The sequence below is a fragment of the Ambystoma mexicanum genome, chromosome 1p (genome assembly GCF_040938575.1).
Source record: "Ambystoma mexicanum isolate Mex_15411 chromosome 1p, UKY_AmexF1_1, whole genome shotgun sequence".
Taxonomy (NCBI): Eukaryota; Metazoa; Chordata; class Amphibia; order Caudata; family Ambystomatidae; genus Ambystoma; species Ambystoma mexicanum.
This window is the reverse complement of record NC_090921.1, coordinates 628,168,903-628,194,448: the sequence shown is the minus strand read 5'-3', so window position 1 is coordinate 628,194,448 and position 25,546 is coordinate 628,168,903. Positions and strand designations below refer to the sequence as shown.

The 25,546-nt window shown below is 46.2% G+C and overlaps 1 protein-coding gene across 1 annotated transcript in view; it reads left to right on the top strand.

Moving 5' to 3' along the window:
- Nucleotides 1-25,546, top strand: part of LOC138577367 (TRPM8 channel-associated factor homolog) — a 159,510-nt gene that overhangs the window by 5,205 nt on the left and 128,759 nt on the right. The window contains exon 2 of the mRNA XM_069649622.1: nucleotides 13,443-14,078. Within this exon, the coding sequence (XP_069505723.1) occupies nucleotides 13,462-14,078 (617 nt within the window). The 5' untranslated portion in view covers nucleotides 13,443-13,461. The remainder of the gene's footprint in view (nucleotides 1-13,442; nucleotides 14,079-25,546) is intronic.

Genomic DNA, 25,546 nt, shown 5'->3' with positions numbered 1-25,546 from the left:
CAGCAATCGATATCTATAAGATGCAGACACCCAGGGCTGAAGGGCCTTAGATACCTGTGTTAAAGTCCCCTCCAAGGAGAGGTGGCGCTAATGGCCAGGAAGCTCTGGAGGCCAGGAGAAACCCTCCACTGCGTCAGAGGTCTGCAACCTTTGACTCTCCGGATGTTTTGGACTACAACTCCCATTAGCCCTAGCCATCATAGCTAAGGAATCATAGGAGTGGTAGTACATAACATCTGGAGAGCCACAGGTTGCAGACCCCTGCACTACGTGAAGCGATTCTTCAGGTTTATATGGTGTATCACACAGAGCCCCACGCCAGTCTGTCTCATAGAGGGATCTTAGTGGCAATACCTGTCCAGAATTGTAGGTCAAGCACTGCTGTCCTGAAAGACAATGGGACTCATTGAGAGTCCGGCTGTAGCCGGAGTCATGAATTTACCGGCATCCGGCAATGGGCAATTAACAGGGCATTCTAGCGCTGGCAGACCTGGTAATTGCCCATTGCCGGGTGCCGGTATTTATTACTCCCCATTCCCATTTGAGTCCTAGTGGACTCAAATGGGAATGGGGAGGTTGGATGCACCGGCACCATTCCTGAATGGTGCCGGTGCATCCGTCGAGTTCTGCGAGCGGGTGCCGTTCCGCCTGCCAGGTCAGACCTGGCGGGCTTAATGGCACCCGCTCGACGAACTCGTAGTTTGCCGGTCTGGTAACAACAGTACCGGCAAGCTTTCCTGTACTGTTGTTACCGGACCAGCAACCTTGTAATGAGGCCCAATAATTCAGACTTCAAAGGCCAGAATACCATCATACAATAGTGGGAATCTCTATATCCACTCTATAGTTGGTAGTCGCTCGTGCTAAGGGAGGAGTCTTGAGAAAGAAGGGGGCATCTGGGGAGGTGGTGGAACTCAAGGCTCCAACCGATCCAGTGAACAGCAAGGTTCCACCTTTGCCAGAAAGACTCAGTGACTCGGCATCTGTCATCTGCCATTTCATTTGTCATTGTTTACTAGTTGACCACTGTCAAGTGCATTTAACATGGTTTCCTATGAGGATCAAATGTTTTTTTTTATAAAAAAAACGAAAGATATGCTGTCCTGGCTATCCAGACCAGATAAATTGCTAATAAGTGTCCAACCCACAAAAAGTTACCATCAGACTTAGCAGTTTTTATACAGGAAAAACCTCACCACTGAGAATGATCGCTAGGCCATGACCGATGATGCCCTCGTGAGGTTTGATAGGCATCTCACATCTCCAAAGGGAAAAGAAAAAATACCTACTGTTAAAGGGCCAGGGATCCGTCCCTGTCAGGAGAGGATGGGATCCCTCTTAGACTTAAGACCCCTTTAGTATATTTCTTTGCTTGTAACACCTCCCACGGGTGAAGGATAGTCAGCAGTTGGCCCAGGGGGCCAGCAGCCAGATGGATCCAATGGAAGGATCAAAGGGAGGATAGGAACAGGGGGTTGTGGGTTATTTGGGTGAGGCGAAGGGAGGAGAAGGAGGATCAAGAGCCCAGGTGGTGGAAGGACTGAGCAGAGCATCATTGAAGAGAATTGCTAAAGGATTGGAAGGTGGTTTGAGAGAGTGACACTTGGCTTGAGTATGCATGCAAGGAGATTGAGAGAGAATACTATAGAGAGATTAGAGAGTGAATGAAAAGGTCACTGGAGAAGTGAAAGTAGAGTGGCTGTGGGAGAAGGTGTGGGTGGAGTGAGAGTAGTAGTAATGTGGAGAGGAGCATAGTTGTGTGGAGAGGGTACAGTAGAAGTAGTAGTGTGGAGAGAGCAAAGCGGAGTGGTAACAGTGTAGGAGCAAAGAGAGAGTAGCAGGAAGATCGGAGGGTGGAGGTAGATAGTGAAGAAGAAGAAAAGGAGGAACAACAGAGGGATAGAATAGGAAGTGTAAGGAAGAGTGCAGCGAGACGGTGGGTGGAAAAAGGGGAAGGTGAGTAAAAGGAGGAAAGAGAGACAAACAGAGAGAGAGAGGAACATCAGAGTGTGGAAGAATAGGTCTTTGTGGGACCTGAGTGTCTGGAAGGCACAACCCTTAGGTTAGACCACACTGGGAATCTTATAGTAGGGACAAGCTAGATTGTTGCCAGTGGGAGCTTTAGATAGGGACGTTTTAAATGAAACTGCAGCTGTAATATTTCAAAACATGTATATTTTCTTAATTGATTTAATGGGTCTTCCTGGGAAACTTGGAGAGTTTATAACACGGTGCATTTTAAAAAAGATTTCACCAATTATAAAATCCAAACTTGATACAATTCAAAGAACCTGTACAGGGATTTTATAGCCATCTCTTTTTTGAAAAGTCTCTTTTTGAAAAGTTCATGACAAACGATCCATTGTAGGCATTCAGACAGTGGCACTGGTTACAACTAGAAAACGATTTAAAAAAAATATTTTTTTAGAAAAAAAAACCCGAAAGAAAATAGTACTAAATGTTGTGATTAACAATACATTTTAAAGACACCCTGCGAGAGTGACAGCGATTAAAATTAGTTCAAATTTTAAAAACTCCAAAGGGAAGTTCGACAACTGGCTTCAATAATTTTTGGAAAAATAAGGCGCGTCAAACGGAGGCTGGAGCTTAGTAGCAAAATGTTTGCACATTTTATATGTCAAATCCCGCTCCTATAGTGAACCCCGAAGTCAGTTCCAATAAGCATCAGTACATCTGGCGGAACCCAGCAATGTTAAACCATTATCAGTCTCCCAGTGACGCACATAATCAGTGCCAATATCCCTCGGTGGCAGCATCCTACATTGGTCTGCAATAGCCCCAGTTGGCCCTTAGCTCTAGCTCATGCCAGCACATCATTTCCCCATGGCATCAGCACACCATAAAAGCCCCACCTAGGAATATCCCCTGCTTTGCAGAGATCATTGCTTACCCTGGTTTGCTCATTGTCTGGAATTGCAAATGGTGCAAGAGGTAGAACATAGAAGCAGCTGTTAGGGGGCTCGCAGAACAATTTCACACCAACTCTGCACGTCATTGCCCATGCATCTTTTGTCACATTCAAGTAAATTGCTGAAATTGACCATTAAAAACATGAATCGCTGATGTCATTTATACTCCCTGTCATCATTTTATGGTTTTATACCGAAATAAAGCCGATGATGATGATTGATACTTCCATTGGACGCTCTCTCCGCTAGTTATTTTTGTATACATTTGTTAATCGCAAGTCACTGTTGATCACTGGACAACCCATAATTAAAAGCAACAATTCTGATTAGAAGAACTCAACAAGTAAAACACTCACGTCCAAGTGGTGTTCCTCTCACAGACGACCAAGTCAATGCAAATGCCAGTGCAGACACTAATGCAAGTGGATAAAGCTGCTGGTGAATCACACAATGTACAGGGATTACAGAAGGGCAGCAACATCCAGTTTCTCTCACTGCTCCAGCTGCTTCTGTGGGAAGCGTGGAAAAAGCCTGAGTGCCAAGCCCCTGGCTGTCCCGCTGAAATTGGATCTTCCCAAGCAGCAAAGGTGGACTATAGAGGTCTCTACACGTGCCCCCAGATGGAAACCCCACAGGAGAGAAGGGAACAACTAGCCAGAAAAGGTTGAAAAAAAGGACCCCTAGAAGTTTCTGACAAGGGGATCTATAGTTACGGAAGACGCGTGTGCCGCAGATTAAGAACACCACATTTATCCTCCTTATTCATGATGAGCGAAAGAATATTATCCCTGATGTAGAGAAACCAATTAAGAGAAGCAAGAGGTGATTTGAAGAGCAAAGTTCTAACATGGCCACAGAGGAATGTGTGACTCAGGATAGATTAGACTGCAAAATCATACACGGACTACAAATAAAAGCATGGTGTCTGTTTAACAACAGGGGTTGTACTGAAGTTGGATGGGCGTGTACAAATCTTCTAGACTTCCTAGGAATTAGTGAAGAGCTCCAGGAAGAATCTTCCTGTTTAAAAATTGTTTTGCTATAATGATAAAAGAAGTCAACCAAAGCATATTGTTTGCTTGCGAGTCTTGTCTTGTAATACAATCTGATTTCCAGTTGAATTTATTTGTTTAGTGTCTTCCCTTACCTACCATTTTATGTCAGAGAAGTCATCTTGACTATCGGATATTGTTTTACAATATGTTACCTCTTTCTCAAAAAGTTTGATGTTGTTTCTGAACACCGTTGTTTTGTGAGTCAACTTAGTTTTAAATTCTTCTTTTTTCCCCCTTAATCTTCCCCGTTCTAAATGTTTAAATACTTTTAATCATTTCTTATTTCTTATTCCTGTATCAGTTACTTTTATTTTTTGTATCCTTGCATCAATGTGCATGCTAACTGTATTCACTTAAGGCTATATAGCCGAAATTTGTTTAAATAAGATCCAATTCGGTATACATTGTCTCTTTCAACCGTACCCTTTTAACAGGTGGGTTTCCAGTTTAGCCATTGCTGTTACTAATGTAGTCAATGCCGGAATAACACCTTTTCCCAATGATTCCAATACTATAGTAATGCAAATATTTGCTCAGCGCCCACAATACGGCAATGTTACTAATATTTGGTGTAGAATGCAAAATGCTGCCGTAATGCACATATTCTACCCGTTGTCCATAATGCTGCAACATTTTACCCAGACACCATGCAGGGCATTAATGACACATGCGCCCTAATGTATATTTTGCCAAATTTAAACATGCCTGCAGTGTAGTAAATATTTTGCTGAATGTTAACAATGTGCCGTTAATCCATCTACATTTCCTAGAGTCCACATTCCACCAGTAATGCTGTATTTATTCTATTGCATCTAAAAGACAGTTAGTATGCCAAAAACATGGATGGCCGTTAGATCCTCATGGTAGTAGCAGCCTCTCTGCATTGAATGATGAGCCGCTGGGTCAAAGGATCCTTATAAGTCAAGCAGGAGTCTAGCGAACTGTGAGCTCATCGAAGTGCTGGCTTAAGCAGAGGCTCCAACCCTTTGCTATTTCCAGCCCTAAGAGGCCCAGCCAGGGAGTTACCCTTTAATGCTGTTGACCCTTAGCTGCGGGCAAAAGTGGTTGGGCACCCTGGGAGACTATAACAATTGAGGCATCATGTCACATGACCTCCTGGGAGCCAATAAGAATGCATAAAATGACTTCGTCTTCCTGGCAAAAGGGAGGCAGTGTCATTAGTGTTGTAGACCCAGTGAACGTTTCTTTTAAGACAGGACCCCCAGATGTTGCAGGACACTCTGGAATGGCAGGATGTGGCAACAAAATGATTTGTACTGAAATTCTAGTAACATGATGTTGTCACATGTCCCTCCGGGAGGCAATTCGAGCGCTCACGATGGCTTCCATTGGAGCACGTTGAACAATGATTGTTTGCAGCATATTATGGAATTTGCTACTTACCAGCTAGGTCCCCCTTCCACATGCTACTCATTCACCTCTCCTCTGCCCCTTGTGCTGCACCTTTCCTCCACTCTCTTCACTTACTTTGTTCTTTTACCCTCCATCATGCACCTTGACTTTGCTCCCTTCCTCCTTGTATTCACAGTTTAAATCCTCCTGGATTCGTTTCTCTCCCCAGCCCAGCCCATTCTTGGGCAGGTGAGTAATATCCCTTTGTTTTCTTTCTTCTACTCTTAATATTCAATCCAGCCCCATGATGGGTGGGATGGTTTAATCCAAAACATACACACATAAATAAAACACACTACACATTAAATATAATACCTTTATTAATCTGGTGTCTGCATCTTTATTGTGTCGGTGTTCCCTTAGAGGACACACATGTAGACCCTACTAGCCGGGCCCCATGGGGCCATGGGTTACAGAGAGAACAGGGGTGGGGCAAGTGCACGAATGCTTTCGAAAATGAGACATAGAAACTGGAATTCGATCCGTTGCATGACCAGGAACCAGTGAAGCCATGATAGATTAAACGAGATCCTGGAGTACAGGGAAGACAAAAGGGAAGTGTTACTGCAGAATGTAAGATACAGCGCATCAAAGGTATAGCGTAGTTTGGATAATTGAGGTGATAAAGAACAACAGATTGCAAAAGAGTTTTCATAGAAGCAAAAGTAAGAAGGGGTTGGATTCTCCAAAGGCTAAAAAGTAGAAAATTAGAATATCGAACAAAAAAAGCAATTTAGGGCTGAAGAAAAAGAGCAGAATCAAAAATGAATCCAAGATTGCATGCTTCTTCACTAAAAGCAAGCGAAGGGGAGGAAAAGAAATAGACAAGGGGTAGAAAGAGAGGCATAGGCAGGGGGAAACAAAATTTAAATATTTTATTATTATTAATGTCATTTTGTTTTATAGTAAACCTTTCACATCTTGGTGCAGTACCAATTTCATATGTCGTAACTGATTCATACATTAAAACATATTATTTCAAATTACACCTTTTTTTCGGTATCGTACCAAAATACCGAACAAGAAAATCCTGTGGACGAAAAATCGGAATTTAAAATGCCGCATTTAGCTGGATATATATGTGAGGGGTGGGTTAGGGTAATAAGAAATATGGGGAGAGTCATGGGGGGTGCACAGGGTCTTCCCCGCATATAAATGCAGCGAAATGCGTTAAAAAAAATGTGACATTTTAGTTTTACAGGATTTTAATTTTGCAGTGATCACATATATCCGATGAGAGTCGTCAACATATGTTAGGATCGATTTCCATTTATGTGTAATTTTCCCTCCAGTTGCGAACCGCCCTACCCCCAACTTTTTGCTGTTGTCTGACCATCCTAGCCTGACTTTTACCAGTGGAACACAGCCTTGTGCTGCACACTGCTGGGGTTTCACTCACTTTTGTTATGAGGAAACTGACATGCTATTAAAGACAGTCAGTACTATCTATCTATTGTAATTTAAGTATAGCGCCCTATCGCCCATGGGCCTCAAAGCGCTCACATAGACAGACAACATGGAACAGATACCTCAAGCAGGAGAGAGAGCAACAGGCACTATTACATTTCTTCTTCATCAAACAGGTGTGTCTTGAGCAGTTTCTTAAATACGGCAAGAGACACACTGGGCCTCATTACAAGTTTGGCGGTAGCCGTGCCCTTGTTAAGGGCACGGCTATCGCCAAACTCGCTACTGGCCCCGGCACCCTCGAATGGGCCATTACTGGCCCATTACGAGATGAATGGGCCGGTAATCGCCCATTCGCAGGTGCCGGTATGGTCGGCCTCCCGATCCCCATTCTGCCCCATAGGGGGGTCAGGAGCATGGTTGCACCGGCACCGCTAATAACGGTGCCGGTGAAATCACGAGTTCTGATCACGTGTGCTGGTCTGCATGCGTGGTCAGACCACACGTGCAGTCTGGCACCGGCAAGCAGACACGTAATGTGGCAGAGAGGTAACAACGGCACTGGTAGCACTACCGGCACCGTTGTTGTCTTTCTGCCACATTCGTAATGAGGCCCACTGTTTTTAATCAGAGGGGGCATGGAATTCCAGATCATTGGAGCCCAATGAGCAAAATTAGTACCACCTACTCTTTCCAGGACTTTTCATGGTTGTTGTAGGGTATGTTTATCGTTAGATCGAAGGTTTCTACGGACGGGGGCCTTATTTAGTTTTTTCGCAAGATAGTTAGGGGCAGTACCAGCTAGGCACTTAAAGATAATAACGGAACATTTGAATTTTATCCTCTGTTGAACTGGCAGCCAGTGAAGGTTTCTTCTGGCTGCTGAAATCTTTTCCTGGTTCAATCCAGAAACAGCCCTAACCGCACCATTCTGTATGGTCTGCAACTTTGTAGTATTGCCTTTGGAAGTACCCATCAAGAGACTATTACAGTAATCTATTTTCGAGTTAATTATGGCTCCTGCAATCAGAGCTAGGTTTTGTTCAGTTAGGTATGGTCGGATTTGCCATATAAGATTAGTGTAGAATGCACATGTTGAATTTCTCTTATACGAGAGGTGCGAGCCCATGAAAATACCCAAGGTCTTAACATGCTCCGAGACTTCGATGAAACTATTGTTAATCTTAAATCTTTTGTATTGTTGATTTAATTTTCCTATTTTCTGAGTGCCAAGTATTAAGAGTTCGGTCTTTGCCTCATTGAGCGCAAGAGAGTTATTTGCCATCCATTTTTGGATATCATTGAACACTTCTTTAACTCTTTGGACATACTTTTCATAGGAGCCTGCCAGTTGAAATACCAAATGGGTGTCGTCGGCGTAATTTGTGAACTGGACACCCATATTTTGAAGCATGTCATACAATAGTTTTGAGAAAATATTGAAAAGCAATGGCGACAAACATGATCCCTGCGGGAAACCACAGGTGAACATCGATTTCAGGGAACTAAAGTTACCCTTTACGACTGTGGCCATCCTTGGGCCTAAGAATAATTTAAACCAATTTGTTGCTAAAAGGGAACATCTGCCTGTTGTTCTCAATCTCTCGGCCAAAAGATCATGATCCATAAAATCCAACGCCGAGGAGAGATCAAGCAGCATAAGTAAGGCAGCGTTTCCTTGTTCGATGATATTAGCAAAGTTGGCCTGGAGATCCAAGAGAGCGGTCTCTGTTCCGTGTCTAGCCCTAAATCCGGATGGCTCATTGGCCAGTAGTTCATTTGTGCCTACAAACTTTTGGTACTGTAAATAGGCAATCCTGTCAATAATTGTAAGCAAGAAAGGCACATTTGTTATAGGCCTATAATTGCCTTGTATTGATGGATCCAGGTGTTCCTTTTTTATAAGAGGCGTAATCCATGCTTCCTTATGATCTACTGGAACATAAGCTTCTTCAAATGATTTGTTAACAAATTGTGCTACCCAAGGTGCTAGGGTGGCTGCATAGTCCTTAAATAGTATCCCCCTGACATGAGGATGGCCTTTGCTTATGGATAACCTCCAGAACTTCTGAAACGGAAACCTTTTCAAAGGAGAAAAGATCTGGATGGCTATCTGACGGGTCACTCTTAGTGGTGCATGTCGTGTGGGAGGTGTTCTTCAGATCAGAAAACTCTTTTTTTTTCTGGACTTCAATAGCCTGTTGGTGTTCAAGATTTTTCAGAAAAAACCTAATGAATTGCCTGACACCACTTGTCACTCTCTTGAGCTAATTGGATAGCCGGGGGTCTTTCAATTTCTTTGGATTGTGATTTGGCTTGTTGAATTCTCTTTTTGAGGTGTTCTGCTTTGGCTTGAAAAATAGTACATTTATAAGCTTTTGCGGCTATCTTACAAGATTCTAGTAATGGTGCAGATCGATCTTTCCTCCACAGACGCTCAGCTTTGTGCTTAGCTTTCTGGCTTCTATGATATCACTAGAGAACCATTTATTCAGGTTAGTAGATTTTTTTTTTCTGGTTTAAGTGGAGCCAGTTCATTGAAGGCTCTTATGGTAGCCTTTCTGAAAGACTAGGTGAAGGTATCTAATGATATATGCTGATGTAGCGAGGGCAGGAGGGGACAAACTTTTTCCTTAATGCCTCGCTAGTTACTGCCTTCCTGTTATGCCAAGTTCTAGTGGAGTGCTGTGTCTGTCTGTTAACAGTATGGCATGTAAAATTAACCATGATGTGATCGGACCAAGCACATTCTAAAATTGAAGTAACTGTTATTTCCTTGTTTTTTGCCAGTATCCACAGTATCCAGTCAAGTATATTGCCAGCATTGTGGGTGGGATTTATTGCTACCTGTTGAAAATTAATAGCTTCAAATGATGCTTTAAGTTCCTTTGCCATTATATCCTGAGGATTATTATCCCATAGGTTCATATCCCCAAGACAACAAATGCTGAAGTGTCCTTAGAGATGTTACCAATACTGGTCATTAAATGTTTGTCACATTGTGGGGTTAGTCTGGGTCGACGATACAATAGTAAGAAGCTTATGGAGGACACATGGTTAACATTAAGTTTAACATGAAGAGATTCACAATGTTCCAAGTCTCGAGTACTAGATGTGCAGATGTTTAAGTCCTTTCTAAAGATGCTACCAACCCCCTCTCCTCTCCCCACAGCTCGATCTACGTGGAGCATTGTATGACTCTCTGGTATAGCCAATGATATTACATGAGATGTGGTTTGGGTCATCCAAGTTTCAGTGAGAAACAGGATGTCCAGATTTTTCGCTGAGATCATGTCTGCTATTTCCGTTGCATGTTTTACTATGGATCAAGTGTTTAATAGGCAACAATTAAGACTTAAGTACTGGGAGACTTTGTTTCCCATAGCCTTTAACATTGTTGCAAGTTCTGTGCAACATTTTACCAGTGCACAAAGTACCTTACAGTACAGAGCGCTAGGGTCTTCGTTTCGTTTCTAAGGCCTTAGACACCCTCAAAGGATTTTTTGATAGAAGAACAAATGTACCTTGGACAGAGCTGGTGGCAGCTGTTCTTTTTCATATATTTCTAACCCTTTCTTACGGTCCATATTGCGTTTACTGCTGGACAGTGGTTTGGCCCCAAAATGGCCATTCCAGGAGGTCCTTTGTTCTGTCCTTTGGCCATCTTGTCCCTTTGCCTTCCCCAAGGTGAACAGACCCGGGACAGTCCTTGTTTGGTCATGCATTGTCCCGTGAAACGCCAAGCTTTTGCGGGCTTCTGCATGCCTTGTGTGTGTGCCTCCAGTATGTGGGCTGGACTGTCTAGTTCCAATACATATCCTGGGTGCCAGAGAGTCTGGTGTGCTGAGAATGACTGGGACCACAGTGGTCCATGATTGGTCTACGTCTGGCATGCTGTATGTGAGCAGGTCTCTCATTGGGTCCTCTTCATTTTGGCACAAAGGAGATTCTGGATAAGAGAAGGGCCCAAACACACATACCAGGTTGATCTCTTGAGTACTCACTGACCCTAGGACAGGATCCAAGCATCCTGATACCAAGAAGCAGAGTCGAGGAACCGCTGGTGACCCGCTGGAAGGTTTGTCACTATGAGCCCACTGCTGTTCCGCAGGGCCCCTTTGTCTCTGATCTAACCTAGAAGGACTGCAAAGGCGATTCGACCCATATGAATAGTGGGACCAACTATTCACGGCACCTCCACCTTAACCTGAAAGTAAGCCTTCTTGGAAGTGTTTCTGGGCCATCCTGTGAACTGACCAGCATGCACGGGACCTTTGCTCTGGAACCGCCGATGTCTTGAATTGACACTTGAAACCTTGGAGATCGTAAGCACTGGGTTTTGTACATCTAGGTGCCCTAGGTCTGGAATTAGGAGAGTACACCTGAATCCAAGTGCACACGGTGACCGTGTCGGCCAGCCGTGGTGATGAACTTCAAGGGTGTGCTGCTGCTGTGCCCCCCCTTTGCCCTGAGACGTGCTGCAGTGAAATCGAATTGATCCCTTCACCAGGAGAGGAGAAATAGTCACTGTCCCACCATGGAATCATCCGTGGAAGGCTGCAGAACCGCACAATTGCAGCATTTGAACCCGCAACCGAAGTGAACTCAACTGCCGAAGTTTGGTCCGGAGGGCGCCTTGGGTCAGTGAGTACTTGCAACCCTTACCAGTGGCCCCTGGCGCATCCATCCATTTTTACACACAAGTGTCCCCTGAGGGCCACTCACCTTTATAGAGGTAGCCTCTGCTACTGAGCTATCCCCAATTCTTAGATCCTGTTCTGCTCTCTTGGGGAGACCCTCCTCAAACAGTGAGAACTTATTCTTCACTGCCTCCTTCCTGAGTCGCTACAGCCACTTCAAGAGACCCTGTTTTTTGCTCTCACGCACAATCGTGTGTGTCTGCGCCAAAAGTACTTCGGAGCGCTAGGCTGCACTCTTCTTAGGGACTCTTCTTAGGGATTGGGCTACCTCTCAGTTAGGGTTTGATAAGTGAAGGACTGCCTAAGAAACATTTTGACAAAGTCACTTGTGTTATGACCATAAGGGAGCATTGGGGAGCCCTGGCGGCTATGGAGAGCAACCGCCTCCATAATACAACCCCTGGAAGGAGTGTACGTGGAATCTCAAAGCTCTCAGTCCCTCCAGAGAGGGTACCTTCTAAGAAAGCATTCCATTAGTCAGAACTACCTTTCACCCCCCCCACACATTTTCTAGATGCATGGATTGCAAATCGTATTCATGGGTGAAACGGTGAAACGGAATGAGCATGCCCACTTACATGAGAGGCAAGTGTGAATTCCACAATAGGGGGGGGGAGTTTATGAGCCACAGAGGTGATGTGTCCCAGAGACAGAGTAGTGCCAAAATCAGTTTGGAGACTGTGCGGAACAATGTACCCGCTATGTTTAGGGACCGCAGAGCATCAACAAGTGCTACGTTAGAGAGGACACTTAATTGAAGGAACATGCTACACCTGGAGATTCACAGCATTAGATGTGGAAAGGATGTGGACCTGCACAGGTCAAATCAATCACAAGAGGTAATGATGGCAGAGAACCAGACCCAGCAATCGGGACCTGCCCTGACTAAAAGTTTCAATGAACCTCGGCATAAGAAGGGGCCGGCGATATATCTGAGTGTGCGAGGTGTGCAAAGAGATGGGACAGAGATTCCAGAGAGTCAATCAGAAAGTGTAAAGAGGGATGATAGAACACGAATTACTGCAGACTAGGGAGGAATGTGCAACAGTGTAGCCCTACCAAGGCGGTCATATCAGAAGGCAGGTAGAGAGGGGGAATTGCTGCACCAGTGGAGCCAGAGCTGGGGTTAATAGAGATATGTTTACACTCAGAATAGTACAATTAAACAGATGAGCATTTTATCCCATCCCGTAGATACAAATGTGATTAACACTGCACTACTTGCTGGCTTGTGCTATATGTAACTTTTAACTTTTAAGAGCTATGTCCATGGCTGGTCCCCTGGTGGAAATGCATGAGGCCTTTATTTCAGATTTGCCCACCATTGGTCTTGATACTCATACCCTCAATAGTGGCCATCCCTGTTTTTGAAACTTGGGTTGTGGTTGGTCTTTTGATGGATGTGCCTGAGGCTGATGGTGCTGGCCCAGATGCTGATCTTATATCAGATGCACTTGGGATTGATCTCCTAAGTGATGCCCCTATCCCTGGATAGTGTTCCTAAAGTGTAGATCCTAATGTGTGGTTGGTCAAATGAATGGTGACTACAGAAGGGGAAAAATGAATGGCTTAGCTTCCCTTATTCTGAATACATTCACTTTCTCGATTGCCTCCTGTCTGCTTATGTTCAACACTTTGAGTAATAGGCTCTCTGTGAGGTAAGTGGTTGCTTCCTTGAATATCATCACCTTAATTGAGTTGGGGAATTTCTTTCAATCTGAACGCATGAAGACAACTGTTTTGTGACTCAGTCGTTTATCTGTGTGTCTGTCAACATCTCACAGTTTAGTTCTGCATTCCTGTGGGCAACCTCTAAGAAGATAAGAATAGCTGTGTATTGAGTGTAGTTTCTCTTACTCTGTTGTTCTTGCCACTAACTTTCTTATGCCCATTCCTACAATTGTTATGTCTTGTCTAATTCTTTTTCTGGATTGTAGGTAAACAAAAGCTCCAGACATGAGTCCGGCAGAGGCATACAAGGTGTTGGTAGCTGGAATAGACACACTGGATTTCAATGGGGACAATTCCCCTTGTGACCTGCTACTCTCAGGAGACAAGCCATTCCCCTTGCTGGTGAATTCCAATGGTGAAGTTCTAGTTGCAGCCTCTTGGTATGGGAAGGGGAAGGTCCTAGTGCTGAGCCACGAAGAGTACCTGAACAGCCCAAAGTTTTCCAAGCTCCTCTTAAATGCTGTAAGGTGGCTTCAGCCTTCTCCAGATGCTGTAGTTGGTGTTGACTCAAGACTGAGTTTCCTGCTCCAGTCTCTTTCTGGGGCCGGCATTGCTGCCCAGTCAAGTGAGCATTTCTCACAGGCTTTTGGAGTGTACTGCATGAATGCCTATGATGACAGCCAAGCAGATGATATTGTTGCATTCCTAAAAAAAGGAGGAGGGCTCCTCATCGGCGGCCAGGCCTGGAAATGGGGAACAGAGAATGGTCAACAAAATGCCATCACCAACTTTCCTGGGAACCGAATCATTAGTGTGGCAGGAATTAATTTCACACCCAACCATGGCCTGAAAGGAATCTTTGCTGTCACTAAAGAAATACCTGCAGTGAAGCTAGTGATCCCGTGAGTATCAAATCCTCTTTCATGGCACTATGTGTGGAAATAAGACTAGCTGTGTTTGTAAATAATAATTAATGAAGCATAGCATCTCATTTGATGCCATACGTATCAAGATTGCCTGTGTTTGTAAAGCAGTGCTTTTGTGTAAAGGATCTTTAATACAAAGTGCCTGCTTTTATGCCACTATCAACTCTTGAGATTGTGGTTGCAGGGCTCCTGTATTGCTTGGTGCTCCTGTAGGTTCTGCCTTCTCTAGCAACCGTTCACAAGGCACCTCCAGAGTCCCAACAACCGCTGAAATGATTGAGTCTGAATTTCCCAGTAGATATTTTAGATTCTGTTGAGGAAACGCGTGGCTCTATGGGGTTGCCTAGCATTCTGGTAGCTTTTCTTTAAAAATAATTGAAAGAAGATGGAACAGACTGCTCCATTGCCCATGAGCTATTTTGGGTGTTACAATCTGCACCTTCTCATTGTTACACCCTAACAGCACAGAGAGACTGAACAGGTGTTGATGCAAAGGTGGGAATTCTTAATGTAGTTGATGTGCTGATTTTCTCTCTGTGGGTAGAAGTAGTGCTTGACAAGACCGCTGTGTGACTCCCACTGATGGATGAATTCCAGGATATATTGGACTCACTAGCCTTGGTGGCAACCTTCATACCTGTCAGTAATCAAGGACAGTGACCCCCATCGCAGGTCCGTCAAATAGATGATCGAACAAATGGAACCTGGTAGTCCTCTTAGTTTACTCTCTCCTACTGAGCGAAGATGTGCAACATGTACTTCAGCGCAAATTCCAAGCTCTATATGAGGTCATTGCTCTAGCATAGAATCTAGAAGCTGAACAGTGTAGTCACAAATGTGGTGGAGGCAGTTCTTCAAAGTATTACTGAGTTTCCCATTTGGAACCCAACACAAATGCATAATCTAGCCATGTAAAACAGCAACCCTGGTGACCCTTGCGTTCAGTAACTAAAGTCAAGTGTATTGTTTCTGGGTGCTCTAAGGGTGCAGAAGGTGGAGACTGACACACAGGTGGCTTGGTTGTTGCTAAAGACTTTTATTAATAAAGAAAATAAAGAGAAAAACGTATCTCTCCCTATCTCTAAGAGCAGGGCCATCTTAAATGTTTCTGGGGTTTCTGCCCCCTCCCAATCCACAAAATGAAGGAATTGCATACCTCGAGTCAAATTCAACAGAAACCCGTCAAGGCTTTAAATGGATTATCTAGTTGTTTATATAATATAAACATTCTACATCTCTGGGACCTATTACCTCAAGAGGGTGCTATATTAAAGACAATTTCACTTTGGTTTCCGAATAATATATTAATTTTTAAAGAAAATAAAGACATGTTATTATTTTATTTTTCATGAACATTTTATTGCCATTTTAAAACAAACAGTGGCAAAACCGAACCATTGTTCCCACCCAACTCACTCCCCCCCCCAAATAACCCCTGCTTCCCACCCCCCAGGTCATGGTGCATCCCTCTGGAGTACTGTCCCTTAATTGAGCAGTTTCCTCGCTCATCCTGGGTCCCCCTCCTCTTCCGAGCTGCTGAGCACTCCACAGTTCCGCCGTCGGGGCCTCCCGGACCCCCCTTTCTGTCCTTCCATCCACCACCTCCCCTTGTTGATTCCCCTCCCCCCCTTACACCAAGCCCAGAAGCTTCATGCCACCAGGCCACGCTGGAGTCTCTTTTAAGGAATTGAAGTACCAAGACCCATTCCAAGAAAGACTTCTGGTATTCTCCCCTTAGCGATTTCATTGTTTTCCAGCGCCGCCAGGGACCAGACCTTTTCTACCGAGTCATGCTCCGTGGGTTCTTCTTTTGCCTTCCACCTATGGGCTACTAGCAGTGCCTCCGCCATCACCAGGGTCAGATATATCTTTTCCTGGCCCCTCATGTGCAGCCCGTCTAGGCTACCATCCAGCCCCATGATAAACAGCCCTGTGTCAGTGCCCCCCCCGACGTCTGCTCCCATCATGTCATGAAGCGCTTCACGGACCTTTTCCCAACGCGGGGCTACCTTCGGGCATTGCCACCAAATATGTCCCCAGGAACGCTCCCCGCCACATCCCCTCCAGCACAGGGGAGGGTTCCTGGGGACATTTTTGCTATCTTACATGGGGTGAGATGCCACTGGTACATCATCTTCACCCAGATTTCTTGAATCTGTAGGGAGTTTGTCAACTTGGGAATGTTCGCCCACAGGGATTGCCGTTGCTCTAGCGCAATTGATTGCCCGGTTTCTTTTTCGCAGTTGGACATGAATCTCCACTCGCCCGCCCCTCCCCCCCTCCTTGAGCAGCCTGTACAGGTCCCCTACTAGATGGCTGTCCCCTGTGCTAGTCGTAACATATTTCTCACATTGGGTTAGTTCCCTGGTAGCCGCCTCCTTTATAGTTGGATGTAAGGCCCAATGCCTTAGTTGCATATATTGGTAGCATTCCCCTGTAAGTGATTTCAATCTGGCACACACCCAAGTCATGCCCAGCATGTAGTGCGCAAATGAAACCCTTATTTATTTTATCTATAAATTCAATATTCTGAACGTTATACAACTCATATCACACCCTTCTCCTGAGACCGCTCCCTCCCGGTCACACTGAACCAGGAATCAGGCTAGTTTGCAAAGGTAAATATTTATTTATGTATTTAGAATTTAAATCACAATATATTTTAATAGGTAGCAACAATCACCAATGGGGTGACAGGAACAATGAATAATATCTTTAATGCACTACGAATCAAGTAATGAACACAAAAATAATGCAGCAAAGAAAGGAATACTTTTGGGTTGGTTTAGAACAGATGGCACTAAGGTTAGGGGTTCCCCCTGCAACCGCCCCAATAGGCAATTAAATAGATGTGAGGAGAGAACAGGTATTCAGGAATAACACAAATCAAACAGAATATCACTCCCACCTTCCCCCTTCAAACACAATCAAAAAACGGAGTTGACCTTTCAGCTGTCAGAGTGGCTTTGAAATTGACTTTGGAATTGGCTGAGCAAAAACACCAAATGTGGTCAAAAATACTTAAGTTATTATAAATCCCTATGGGAGCCGCTTTGAACAGTTGCACCAGCAATGATTTAGTCAAAAGAAAACATTTGAAATCACAAAGTCAGAGTAGGAAATAAATGAAAGCTAATTCACACGTGTAAAACCTCTCAGAATGTCAAATCGCGGCAAAATTTCCCTTATGCGAATTTCCCCATAACTGCAATTTAGGGTTCTATGGATAGCTAAGGATGTTAGGTACAATTAGGAGTTGAAATGTCGCTTCTATCATAAGAACTGAGAGAGTTATAGAGGTTTTAGTAAAAGTCATTTTTGCAAAATGAGCGCGAGAATGGAAAACAGAAATTTGGGTTTAAAGATGACAGATAGGTTTTCTTATGCTATATTAATGACTACAAAAAAGAGAATGCCACACAGGAATCAGCCATTCACAGGCGCTCATAACAATTCATACGTGATACTCTAGTTTCCGTTTGGTTTGGGAATTACTTTTCTTAATCGGATCAATAAGAAGTTGGGGTTTAGTAACACAGATGAGAGAAAAGTCAGCGCAAAGATAGTTCTAGCAATACTATGGTTCTGAATTAAAGATGGGATGGGTTTGAGATTGGGATCATGCAATTCAGATGTATCATGGGTCACTGTTCTTCCTATTAATACTTACAGTCCTTTGTAATTAAATTGGACTGTCAGTTCTGGTCATGGATTGGGTTTGTCAAGGAAGGACAGCACATCAGGTGCGAGACTGGGTCAGCTAGGCCGGTCACCGGATTTGCACAGGATCTGCCCTCCTTGTTTGTGGGTATTTCAAATCAGCTGGATAGCGAGTTCCTCAGGCAAGCCTTGTGGTAGCAAGCCAGAGAGTTTCAGGATACTAGTTCAAAAGCCCTTCCCACACCACAGCGCTCCCCTGGGTTGTGAGAATAAGTTTGAGGATTTAGGCCCTGCTGAAAGTCAACAGTTCTCTACTGCTTGGCAAGAGTCTTGGCATCTGGATCTGGCTTAACTAAGCTTGCCCCTGTGAACTGGGATTGGATCAGGACCTCATCTCTGCTTTGCATCTGAGTGATTGAATCAAGGCCGGATGATGTCACATTTATGGTTTAGCTTAACAGCCCTTAGAAACCTCCCCTCAGCCACTAGTGTCAAAATCGGATTTTATCCTGAATACATATTTCTACATTGGTCACCTCTACACAAATCACACACAAAGATTCCATATTGTATGTAGCATCTGTTCATCAACATCCCGCAGATGTGGGATCTTTTTTCACCTTTCTACAGAATTTTGTCCTTTTCGCCATTAACACATTTTCCAAATTGTCTGCAAATTTCCACAAATGTGTGCGTTTAACATAGGGATGTGTGTGTAAATGTTCACAATTCTAGTATTAATACAGTTCACATAAAACCACATAAAGTGCCATTCCTGTCCAGAACATGTTACACAGTTCCACCGCCTCTTGAAACGTACAGCCAAAAATTAAACTAACAGATCAGTCCTTTGTATAATTTTCACCACTTTGAATCACAAGTTATGAGTCTCTAAAAATTGTTCATTCTTAACAGCAATTGGTCCGCCCCTTTGTCTCTCCCTGGAGTCCAGGAGTGGCCCCCTCCTTTGGGGAATTCCTTCCAGGAGCAGTTTGAAGGATCTGCCATTGTTCATTTTCTTTCTGTAGACAAGAGTCTGGCCTAACCCACAATTATCATCTATCAGGGAGTTTCTGCTGAGAGGATTTCCCTCCCCTTGGGAGAAACCTGTTTTTCCACTCCTTGCAGCTCAGCCAGGCTAATTTATTCTTAATTCCGTAACGTCCAGCAGAAACCAAACTTGTTGCATCAAACATAAATACATTACTTTCTTAGCTTTAAATCTGTGGGATCAAAAACACAACTGAGATCTGTATTCCTTTTAGCCACACTCCTTTTATGTTTGCTAACCTGACAGACTTTTAGTTTGGATACTTTGAAGTTTCATCAGGCTCATCTGACAGCTGTCATTCACAGGTAGCCCAGTATACTGCACACAGGTTTTGACAGGAGCTGTCAGTTTACAGACAATCCAGTTTGTCTGAGGAAATGTTTTGCTCTTTACACTTTAGGACTTGGTATATTCGCAATGCTTCATTAGATTACATGAATTTTAGCGCCAAGCAAGATTTTGAATGTTGAAAAGTGTTGTGTATAGGCATTTTGGAGTTTTGAGCAACAAAACAAATGTCATTTATAGGCACATTTTGAAGTTTCATTTGCAAGGCGCTGCTTCTCTCTCTGCACTATGTTTGCTGGTCATGGAGCCCACTGGCACATTTTCCGCAGTGTGTGCTCCATCCCACCACACATGCACCATGGGTGGAAGGTGGTGCATCCATCTTTTTGTGTGTTTAAACACGCGGTTTTGGAGGTTTTTGGCACACACAAGAGCTTTGCCGCCGTTGTTGCTGTTCCTTGCACCATAACTATCAAAGTGATGCCGCATAAGATAGCAGAGTGGGTCATACATCCCATACCCCTTTTCCCACACCAAAGATGCTCATGCACATGGGAAAATCTCTTATCTGCCCCCCATCATAGAGGTCCCTTAGGTGCCTGCAGCCCCCCTCTTGCCATGCGCCGAAACCAGAGTTAACTCCCAGTCCACGGGCAAACTGAGGGTTACCAAATATGGGCGTGAGAGGTGAAGGGAAGGTGGTAATCCTTGATCTGCGTACCACCTCGTCCCATGAGCAACCCACCAGCGCCTCTATTGCACTGCAGTACATCCTCTTGGGCCTATCCTCCCAGGGAAGCCACAGCACCCTATCCAGCCTGGCACCTACCACTGCCCTATCCATTTCCCTCCACACCTTCCCACTATCGTCCTTCACCCAGTCCCTTTGCACCTGAATCTGAGCTGCCCGGTAGTAGTTTACCATGTCCGGCTCACCAATACCCCCTCTATATCTGGGCAGCTGCATCAGCTTCTGGGCTATTCTAGGTCTCTTATTCTCCCAGATGTAGGCCTGAGTTTGTTTGTTTAACTTCCGAAAAAAGGGAGTCGGAATCTTGGCTGGTAACGCCATAAACAGATACAATAATTTTGGGAGGATAACCATCTTCAGGGCATTGATCCTGCCTATCCATGACACAGCCAGCAGGGCCCAACCCTGGATTAGCCCCTTGATTTGCCCCAGTAGCGGGGGGTAGTTCGCCTTGTATAATTGCTCTACGGTCCCCGTAATAACGGTCCCCAGATACTTGATCCTACCAGGAGCCCAGGCAAAGTCTGAGCACCTCCTCAACTCCCTTTCCACCCCGGGGGACATCTGTAGGGTCAGCACCTCCGACTTGGAGCCTGATTTTACACAGAAGCGGCTCTAGGTATATTGCAAAGAGTAACGGCGACAACGGGCAGCCTTGCTTCATGCCCCTAGACATTGCCACCGGATCTGATGCCTCCCCATTGATCATCAGCCGCAGCGTGGGGTTACGGTAATTGGCCTCTATCTTGCTCATAAACTGTTCCCCAAATCCCATCTTGCACATGGTGGAGAAAAGAAAGCCCCATTCTACCCTATCAAACGCTTTCTCAGCGTCGAGGGCCACCACAATAGCCTCGGCCCTGAATTTGTTTACTTTCTCTAGAATGTGGCCAATCCTCCTGGTGTTATCATGTGTTTGTCTCCCCCGCACAAATCCGGACTGGTCTGCTTCCACCAAGGATGGGAGGAGGGGTTCCAGCCTGGTCGCCAGAATCTTAGTATAGATCTTCACGTCCAGATTGATCAGCGCAATTGGTCTGTAAACCCTTCATGTAGTAGGAACCTTCCCCTGTTTAGGAAGTAGTACAACTTTTGCCTCCTCCATAGATTTAGTTATCCACCTCCCCCCAAATGCATTATATAGGGCTACCATACACGGGGCCAATATGTCCCTAAACGTTTTATAAAAATCTGCTTTAAACCCATATGGGCCAGGGGCTTTATTAAGGGGGAGAGCCACAATGGTCTTGTGAATCTCTTCTATAGTTAACTCTTTCTCCAGCTCCTCCCTATCCGCTTCCTTTATCCCAGACAGGTGGCACCCTTCCAAATACTTCACCTGATCCCTTTCCGCTGGGCTATCCGACCTATAGACCTACCCATACTACTTCCCAAACTCCCTTTTAATCGCCTGGAGCTCTGTAACCTTGCTTCCAGCTGCCGTCTTGATTTTCAATATCGTTCTATCCTTTTCCTCGTTCCTCAGCTTCCTTGCCAGCAACCTAGCTGACCTGTTGGCCTTCACATAATACGTCTGTTTAAGGTGTATCAGGGTCCTCCCCGCCTTAGCTGAGATTTTCAAATCTAATTGGCCCTTGATCGCCCTGTATTTCTTTCTAGCCACTGCAGAGGTTCTGATGGCTAGCTCCTTCATAACTGCCTTCAATTTGGCCTCCAGGTCCTCTTCTAGCTTTCTAACCTCTTTGTCCCTCTGCGCCTTAATCCCAATAATCATCCCCCTAATGGGGGCCTTAAAAGCATCCCAGACTTACCTGGGTCCATGCCCTCCGTATCGTTCCTCTGAAAGTATTGGGCAATTTCCTTGCACAGTTCTCCTTGCAAAACCTCATCTTTAAATATGTGTGATGGGTATTCCCATTTCCATAGCCCTTCCGCCTGCGATGGGGACGAGAGTGATATCACAATCGGAGCGTGATCCGAAATCGTGATTGCGCCTACTTCAATCTCCCTAAGCCTACCTACCAGGGGACGTGACATCCAGACACAATCAATTCTGGAAGCCGATCTATGTACATGGGAATACAAGGTATACCCGCTATCTTCACCCCTCTTCTCTCTCCATGCGTCTACCAGCGACAGGTTCTCTATTTTCTTCTGCAACTCTTTTAGATGGTTTAGTCTGGGTTTGGAACATTTTCACACTTCTATCCCTCACCGGGTCCCAAGCTAAATGGAATTTCCCCGTAAATATTATGTTAATGTTAATGTTAAAGGACATTTGTACTCCTCACTATAACCACCAGAGTGGTCCCCTGGCACTCTGGCGGCTCTGAAAGAGGAGGGGGGGTTGAGTTAGTGGGAGGAAGAGTTTTATGGAAAAAGTGCAAGAGAGCAGTGATGTGCTGTTGGCGGCCTCAGCCCGGTGGGCCCGTTGGCTGGGCCTGGGGTGTTTGTGGCCGGTAGTCGTCGTGTACTGTTGTGCAAGACTATGTGTGTTTTCGTTTTGTTGTTGCAATGTAGTGAAGTTTGTGCAGTTTGTTGTGCTGTAGGTTTTGGTTGTGTTTGGTTTGGAGTTTGAGAAGTGCATGCAGAAAGGGAAAATGCCACCCTTAACGACCCTCTCCAGTTTGCACAACATTGCTTGTATGAAGTGGTCTTGTCCTGTGTTTGGAGCGTAGAGGGTTGCCAGTGATAACACCTCCCTTCCCCTTTGAAGATTCAGAACCAGGAATCTTCCCGCGGTGTCCCGGGAGGTACCCGTGGCGGTCAGATCTAGACCATTTTTTTAGGGATATGAAGACCCCCCCCCTTCTTCCCCTGACTGTTTGATTGGTGAAGGAGACTAAACCGCTTTATTCTCAGCCTCTGCCTATCTTTTTCTTGTATGTGTGTTTCTTGAAAGGTAATGACGTCCGATTTTTCTTTTGCCAGCGTAACTCTTTACCAGCAAATTCACCCTCCTAATATTGGGAGATAATATTTTCAGCAATCTATCCATTTACGGGGGAAGCCAAAGTATCCCTCTGGACAGAACCACAACTATACTCTGCTTCCCTCACAACAGAACTGTGATCCTCCGCCCCCTTCATCGGGTATGCACTGCCGGCCTCTAGCCCCCCCAAACCTCCTGCTAGGGGGCAGTGCCATTTTCCAACCCCAGTGACCCAATTGGCGGGTCAACCCTGACCCTTCGGTGATCCAAACCATACTTCCCCCACCCTGTACCCCAGCCAATTCTGCCTCTTCTAGACACCCCTCCCCGGGTACCCCGAAACTATCCCTTGTTTTGGCCAAGATTTCAACTGGGTGACGAGCCCCAGGCCTCCCCCTCCCGGGCCGGAGTACCATGGCAGGGGGACATGCCCGCTGGGCCCCTTCTTCTCCTTGCTTTCCTTGTTGGTGCCTGCGTCGACCACTCCCACTCCCTTCTTCTGGGACTGGATTGCCTTCTGTCTGACGACTCATTTGAGGACTGATCCACCCCTATCCCGAGAATGGTAGCACCCTCATCCACCAATGTGACCCTTCTATGCCTTTTATCCAGCTCAAACACCAAACAAACGGAAAACTCAATTTGTATCTAATGTCCCTCTTCTGTAACTCCTGTGTTAGTGGGCGCATCTGCCTCCTCTTGTGAGAGTGATTGCTGAGAGGTCCTGATCCAGCTGAATAGAGGATCCGTTAAAGCTGAGGGTATCCGCCCCCCCTCACGGCCCGTAAAATCTTCTCTTTTTGCGTGCACTCATGTAGTGCCACAAGCACATCCTGTGGCCTAGCTCTGGGATCATCCTTTCCGGGCTCTGTCCACCAGGACCTCTTCTGGGTTTGTGACATATGCCAGGGGGGGCAAACAATAGCTTCACCGTCTGTTGGAGGTCTGCGTCGCTGACTGTCTCTGGCAGAAATTTCACTCGAATGTTGACCCTTCTCAATCTATTCTCAGGGTCCTTGGTCTGAAGTTCCAAATTGTGGGTGGCTTTGGCAAGGCTCGCCACCCATTCTTGTACTTTTTGAGCGTCCTCTGCTAAGTCTTGGAGGGCCCTTTCGTTGGTGTCCACTCTTGTACCCAAACTGGTCAGGTCGCCCTTGACCTCCTGGATCACCCCTGTGAGGTCTTCCTACATTTTAGCAAGTTGTGATTGCATTGCATTGGCCATTCTTTCACCAAAGGTATGAAAGCACTCCTCGAATAGCTTATTTGTGACCCTTTTGTCCTCGTGGTCTTCTCCCAGGCCAGTCCCCTCCTCAATCCTGTCTCCCTCTTTCCCTCCTTCGGGCTGTGCTCCCTCTTCTTTTCTCCACAGTTTCTGAAGAATTCCCTCCGGGCATTTCTTACCCCCTTTTGCCGGGGTCCCAGGGGCCTTTCCTCTGTTTTTGGACATAGTTGCCGTAAATGTGCCCTCCGGCGCCGCTATGCTCCCCACCTGGTCCAGCTCCTCCTCCTACCTCAGCTGGTTGCTTCCAAAGAGTCCAAGGCACAGGGATTATTGTGTAAATTGCCCCCCCTGGGCGAGCAGTCCGGTCTGGGGAAGGTACAAAGTGCCACCCAATGGTCTTCTCACCGCAGCTCACAGCCCTCCTGCTTTCAGACCCAGGGCTTGCTTTAGTCCTCCCTGGGCTCCCGGAGGACCTCTGGGCCGCTTTCCCTCCAGTCCACAGGTTCGAATACGCCCCTGGTAGTATCGCCTGGCAAGTCTGGGCGCTCTGTGTCTTCCTGCTTCCAAGTTCGCCCCTGTCTGTGTAGTGGCTCCCCCCTAGGGTCCTGGAACCCATTAGAACAGGCCCATGGGCCTAATGCGGCTCCACAACCAATGCCCACCTTCCCTTGAGTGGGTCAGGGCTTCTTGATGCTTGACATTTTCTGGCGTTTTCACACAATACTTGACTTGGTCGGCTCGTTCCTGCTTCTCTCCCCGAGCTGACCACTGTCCCGATTTAAGGTGGGCATGGGGGGCGAGGGGTAAGGCTCCAGCCGCAGATGCCTTGCAGCGTTTGCTTGGGATCAAGCACCCCTCTGATGCCCCAAGCTCACCTGCCGACTTGGCTGTCCTGCCGCCACTGCCCTATGTCCCTGTGCAGGGGGGTCTCCTCTCCACGGCTCACTGCACTTCAGATTGCTTCAGGCCCGCACCCTGGGCCGCCTGCTCTTCTCGCCTTGTAGCTCCTTTGACGGGGGCTGAGACAGTCCCTCCAATGAACCCTCTCCAATGTTGGAGCTCCGGGTCTTCCCCCGGAGCTACGCCGCCTCGCCCTCAACCAGGGGTGCCTCCCCCTCCCGCTGCCAAACAGTTCTCCCTCGAGGGGCGCACCAGTGACGGTCAGTCGAGCCCTCCCGACTCCTCCTGCTGCGCTTCCACCTCTGCTCCCACTGGCGGCTGCCCTTCCGGATGTGGCCTTGCGCTTCCACAGCTCCTGCTCCAAGCGGGCCGGGCCCAGATCTCCGGGGGTGGGTGGGGGGGAAGCAGTCCTGCACCGCTGTTTCGCTGCGCAGACCCTCTGCCTGTGCTCAGGTTTCTGCATCTCGCTCACTGCATCAGTGCTTCTCCTCTTCCGAGAGGTGCAGGCGCTACTTCTTCCGACTGTTCGGAAGGGATGTTTCTTCCCTCTGAGGCGACCCTCAACGGGCCGCGTTGCCCACCTTGCCTTCTCCTCTGTGGCGGCCTCACCCTCTTCAGTGGGCAGAGGCAGCACCACCCACGCTCCACACTGGCACCGATTGCCGCGGCTCTGAAG